Raw genomic sequence first — 6,010 nt, 5'->3', positions numbered from 1 at the left:
ATGGAATTTAATGATCTAGAGACTTTGGTTGACTGGCTCTATGTGTCCAATTGTGGTCACCATGGTTTAATCAACTTGGCCCTTCGTTCACATAAATTTAGTTTACAAAGCCCTGGTAACGGGTTAGAGGTTTGCATTCAGAACCTTTGGAAGCTTGGTATCGGGATGGAGTAGAGCTTTAAGCCAGTGCACATAGCGACACCACTAGTCACATCTTTTTCTGTTCACACAAAAAAAATATAAATGGCATAGAGATGCGCCCTCAGTGTCATTTGAGTACCTTCGATTTTTGGGGTGCCAAACATGGGACCATGGCACCAATCCGCCATTTCTTGGTGAATGATTGTTACCAGGTGCAGCCAGCCATCAAAGCTACTAATTTTGGAAAAATAATGTACGTCAGACAAAGCAACCGGTCATCACGTTTCCTTCAGTTGCCCAAGAAAATACCATACAAAATATTAGTGTTTATTGGCTTATCCCTCACAAATCTATCTCACTTATGTGTTTTTTGTGCTCTAGCTCGTAAAGTAAAGATATCAGAAGGGCAGCCTGGTGGTGATTCGCATCCAGGGCGCATCCAGTATGTGCTCCAAATTGTCCGTGTGAACAGGCTCTAAGAGGCCACCTCCTTGGAAGAGGCCATTAGGTGACCCGTCACCTTGTAATGGCACGTGTACGCGGATTCCAGCCACGTGGACTCTTTGTCTTGTCAACCGTCCACTCATTCATTTCATTTCATTGCATCTTCCTCCAAACATCCTTTGCTTGCACCCACATTCAATGGCCGGCCTCTTCGACGCTCAGTCGTGTAACTATGCTGCTGTTCGCCCTGCTTATCCACCTCCCTTTTTCTCTTTCCTTGCTTCCCTCACTAGCAAGCACGAGCTCGCCTGGGACGTGGGCACTGGTAACGGACAGGCCGCCATAGCTGTAAGTCTCTTCTCTTTCCAGTACCTGTCACAAATGCTTTCGTGGAAGTCTGCAGACATCATATGTCGCAGCTCATCTGGTAATGCATAGGTTGAACTCCGTATGAGACAACGCGCAATTGTGTCAATTAGCAAAGGGATCGATCATCGGACCGCTTCAACTGAGTGGCTATTTTCTCAGGTCGCGGAATATTATGACAACGTGATCGCAACAGACGTGAGTGAGAAGCAGCTGAGTCTGGCACAGAAGCGGCCGAACGTCACTTACCGGCTCACACCTACGAGCCTTTCCGAAGAGGAGTTGAGCACGTGGATCGGTGCAGAAGGATCAGTGGATCTGGTGACGGTTGCACAGGCCGTGCATTGGTTTGATTTGGATGCCTTCTACTCACATGTGAAACGAGTACTGAGAAAGCCAGGAGGAGTGATTGCTACGTGGTGCTTAAGGGCACCGATTGTGGATTCTGCTGTGGATGGTGTTTTATCTGAGTTCGAAAAGTTAATGCATCCGTATTGGCCGCCAGAACTTGATGTGGTATTTAACAACTACAAGACGCTACCATTCCCGTTCGAGCCTGTTAGGAGCAACAACATCAGCAACACAGAGGAGGGAACGGGACCCTTCAGGTTCAACACTACCAGGGAGATGAGAGTGGAGGATTATATCAATTTTCTGAAGACAGCATCAGCTGTGCAAACTGCAAAGGATAAAGGAATCGATCTGTTAAACGAGGAGTTCCAGAAAGCTTTTCGAAATGCATGGGGAAAACCTGCCTCTAAAACTGTTACCTTTCCGATGTTTGTTAGAGCTGGCACGGTGCTCCCTTAATAGAAGCTCAAAGGACATGGGAAGCACCTCTTTCTTGGGCTGAGTTTAAAGTAAACTTCACAGAGAAGTTATCAAAGTAGGTGGGTTGTGTGTCTCTATTTGCATATTGTTGATACAGAGCACTTATTTCTGTTGTCATTGTCCATGTGGGCAGAGGAATCTTTAATAACGGATCAGATTTCAAGCTTCTTGAGGATAGTTGGTGGGCTGTTGGCTTTCCTCCAGTCGATCAGAATTTCTTGAAGTTTGGAGTCTACTACGAATGAGAGCTTCCCCTTAGGTTCAAGCCTTCAATATCATAACTGAATCCCTTCATGTTTGAAAAAATAAACTTAGTTTGACGGTTTGTGTGTGTGTGTGTGTGTGTGTCCTTTGTGTGTGTGTGTGTGTGTGTGTGTGAGAGAGAGAGAGAGAGAGAGAGAGAGATGATGTAGATCCAATGGCTTGCAGCCAAGATTATGCAACCAAGGTGAATGATTTTGTTAGTGCATGATCATAAGGTCCTAGTATGAAAGATGCATTGAACTCGATGCGCAGTTAAAAGTTTGGCATTCATTTGAAATGTCAATGCAAATGCATTGTCTGTACTAGTGATGACACAAGCAACATATGTTCATCTACTTTGCACACTTACAAAGATGTCACTTATTTGTGGGAGTCATTGATTTTCCCAACACGATGCAACCTTCCATTGTAGGAAGTGTTTAAATGGGTAAATATAAAGATTGTGGCATAAAGAAGTTGACTTGTTGTCCTTTGGAGACAATGAAGAAAGGGAAAGCCATCACTGTGAAAGTATTTGAATATCTGGATATTGTAGACAAGCATGAAAATAAGAAGAAGAGGAAACGTCTCATGAACAAAGACATGCAATGTTGGGAGTTTTTGCAGTTCTTAAAAAGTAAAATGAAGCACTTTATCAAATACAACTGCATAGCCCAATGGCAGGCGCTTCAATTCAAGGAATGTATTCTCAAATTCCCTGATGATGTGGTTGTCTCAGTTGTATGGACTTCGTAAAAAATTATGCTTTCAAAGAATAGAATAAGATTCAGTTAATGCACTGGCATTTAGTATATGTCTCAATTCATGTGAATAGGAAAAATAAGTGGAACTGTGAAGCTGTTTCCAATTCATGTTCTTTACATGTTTTTGTGATCACAACCTACAAGATCTATTTATCATGCTTTTGTGATGCATGCATGCATGGGATTTGGAGCAGATGTACCAACAAAGCACATGTGCAACCTTGGGGTTTTCACATGGTACCTTTTTCAAATATACAGCCTGCTACAGATGAGGAAGATGCATACACATCAGCAACTTTTGAAGGCCATCATGATGTGTTAAGCAATGCTTTGCATGTTAATGATACTTTTGCAATCAACGCCGAGACCCATAATGTTGAGGGTGCAGATTTTTACCTACTTAAATGCACTGCAGAAAATAAAAATTTGATCAGGACTATCTTGATGATTGGGGAAATTTCATAGCGAGATATTCTTATGTCATTATAGGTATCTTCTACAAACAAATAGATCACTATTTCTTTAAACTGCTCGTGACTCAACTGATAGTCCACATACTCTCGCACCTTGTGCGTTGCATCAAGATACTTATGGAGGGTCTCTTAAAATGAAGAAGCCTTTTCTCAATCACTCCAGATACCTATGAGGTCATATATAACAATATGCCCTTTGATGTTGACATGTAACAATCTATTCTTTGAGGAATAGTTGCAATATACAATATTTGGAAACATTCAAAAGGTAATTTGTATTAACACATATGCTAACATGAGTACAGTGACATAAGTATGATATCAAGTTGCTAACTTCTATATCCTGAGATAAGTACCCGAACATAAGTATGTTATCAATTTTCTAACTTAAGTATCTTCACATAAGTATGCTAACATGAGGATAATATAAGTATGCTAACAAGTATGCAAGCCAACTTATCTAAGGGACTTGTAGCCTTACGCATCCAAACAAAGCGAGTGTGCTGGTGTATTTTGGGAGATAAAGGTAGGAGATGTAAATAGGGAAAATAAGTGGAACTCTAAAGTTGTTCGCAATTCACATTCTGTACATGTTTCTTGCGGTCACAATCCACAAGATCTAGTAGGCCTTGCTACATAAGTATGCTAACATAAGTTATTGATATGGCCCTTGAGGGGTCTCCTTTAGGGGCAAGGTCCATATCGACTTACCATTGGACATATGTGGCATGTCTATATGGCCCTTGCCGCTTTACCCTTTTATGATGGTTCTTTTCTTATACTCTAAATGGCTACCATCTTTTTAGGACATATATACAGTGATTGGCTGCTACTACTGGTTATTGCTGTTGCTACTAGTAGTTAGTGCTACTGGTAGTGGTTGGTGCAGCTGCTATAATGTTGCTGCTAGTGCAGTTGCTAGTGGTTGGTGTTGCTATAGTGCTACTGTAGTGTTGCTAGTGATTGCTGCAGCTACTATGGTGCTACTACTAGTGTAGATGCAAGTGGTTGGAACTACTTCTAGTGTTGTTATTAGTGCAGCTACTAGTGGTTAGTGTTGCTTCTAGTGCTGTTGTTAGTGCTACTAATGGTTAGGGATGCTACTAATAGTTAGTGTAGTTGCTAGTGCTTGGTGCTGCTATAGTGCTACTATATTAATTCTTCTAGTCGTTGGTGTAGCTGCTATAGTGCTACTACCAGTGGCTGGTGCTGCTTCGAGTGTTGTTGTTAGTGCAGCTACTCTAGTGGATCTCTAGTGGTTGGTTCTTTTTCTAGTGCTATTGTTAGTGCTGCTGCTAGTGGTTAGTGCTACTACTCAGTGTTGCTACTAGTGGTTAGGAATCCTACTAATAGTTAGTGATGTTGCTAGTGGTTAGTGCTCATATTACTGCTTTTACATAGCATTAGAAGATGATAGATTTTCATGCTATGTGCATGTCAATGACATTGTATTAATTATAATAACAGTACACTTTAATAGCAACATTGCCTTGCTAAATAACACCATTATATTGAAATAGCTTGAATATAATATTGCCATATACTAAGTGCCATGTACTAGCTTGAAGACACGAAGCAAGAGTTGAAATAAGAACACTTCAAAGGAGTCTATTTTGCAACAAGAAAAGGAATTCAACCAGTTTGCAATCTTCAAACAGGCAACGTAGGAGCAAAAAAGAATGAATTCTATTAAAGTGAATATTTATATACAAAAGAACTTGGTATCCATTATATGCCTTTGCTTCCATCTTCATAACTCAGTTTAGCACCTGTATTTGACCATATACTCCAAAATGTCAATGGATTCCATATCATGGAATAGGTCGTGCTCAAATAGTGTTGTGTAAGACTGCCAATCCTCCATTTGAAGCTAGACAAATAGCCATGGTGCAACATCATCCATCAAATAGGAGAACATTTCTTCAAGACCTTACATCTCAAAGTTTAGAAGCACTCTCCATGTTCCAGATGGGTTTCTACAAATCTTGTATAAGGAGTCATCCAAAATAATATTGTTGGCTACTGACAAGTGCATGAATTGGTTCCAAATGGTTGGCAAGTCCTTGAAGATAATAGGTTTCTCATTCAACAACTCTCCATTTCTATGAGTCTAGCATTATAATAGTCTTCCTGAGCTAGAACTGTTATCTTTTCAAAATGTTGTGGAAAGCATGCAAAGTGGAATTTTTTACTTTTGTTCTTTTGGATGTGCTCCAAACAAACACTTCAAACCATGACATGCGAAAGTCCAAGAAGGCAACAACATCTCTACGAATAGACATGGTCCGTCCCTTGGACTCTTGATTAGGTTTTCATAAGGTGGGGGTATACCTCCATGATATGACTCAACAACATTTACTAGAAGGCCACTCAAGTATAAGATCATAGCTCTTCATTCTTGATGGAGAGGGAGAGGCGTTGTTACCTAAAAAAGAAATCAGGATAAAAGGCTAGACACTAAGCATGGCAACGCTCAAGGGCCATAGAGGAAAGTAGAACGTGAGGGCAAAACATTATCATGGGAGGGGAAAAGGGATTAAAAGGGGAGGGAATGAAGAGGGAGACTATGACACAAGGGGAAAGGGAGAGGGGGAAGAGAAGCATGTACATGATGGGAGGAGGAATGTAAAGATAAAGACATCAAGGGAAGAGGGCCATGCTTTATTTGAAAGGAAGGGAAGGGGAAATCAAAGTACTAGCTAGGTGGCTTTACAAGAATGAGCATGTCTCATCCTCGTCTCATCAAGG

General features: G+C 41.0%; 1 protein-coding gene across 1 annotated transcript; it reads left to right on the top strand.

Annotated features, from left to right (window-relative positions):
• The first annotated feature begins 768 nt into the window (after positions 1 to 768).
• LOC147890055 (uncharacterized) lies at positions 769 to 2,286 on the top strand. The gene is made up of 2 exons (XM_087390905.1): positions 769 to 933; positions 1,114 to 2,286. The coding sequence occupies exons 1-2, from the start codon at positions 784 to 786 to the stop codon at positions 1,759 to 1,761; spliced, it is 798 nt and encodes a 265-aa protein (XP_087247031.1). The 5' UTR covers positions 769 to 783; the 3' UTR covers positions 1,762 to 2,286.
• Positions 2,287 to 6,010: the final 3,724 nt, after the last annotated feature.

The sequence above is a fragment of the Dipteris shenzhenensis genome, chromosome 19 (genome assembly GCF_047967505.1).
Source record: "Dipteris shenzhenensis isolate YYH24624 ecotype China chromosome 19, Dip_SZ_1.0, whole genome shotgun sequence".
Lineage (NCBI taxonomy): Eukaryota > Viridiplantae > Streptophyta > Polypodiopsida > Gleicheniales > Dipteridaceae > Dipteris > Dipteris shenzhenensis.
The sequence above is the reverse complement of the archived record's forward strand: the minus strand, read 5'-3'. Positions and strand labels throughout refer to the sequence as shown.

Coding starts and splice junctions, on each gene's coding strand:
- LOC147890055 (XM_087390905.1), top strand. CDS start 784: ATGGCCGGCCTCTTCGACGCTCAGTCGTGTAACTATGCTGCTGTTCGC. Junction 934..1,113: donor ACGGACAGGCCGCCATAGCT/GTAAGTCTCTTC, acceptor CTATTTTCTCAG/GTCGCGGAATATTATGACAA.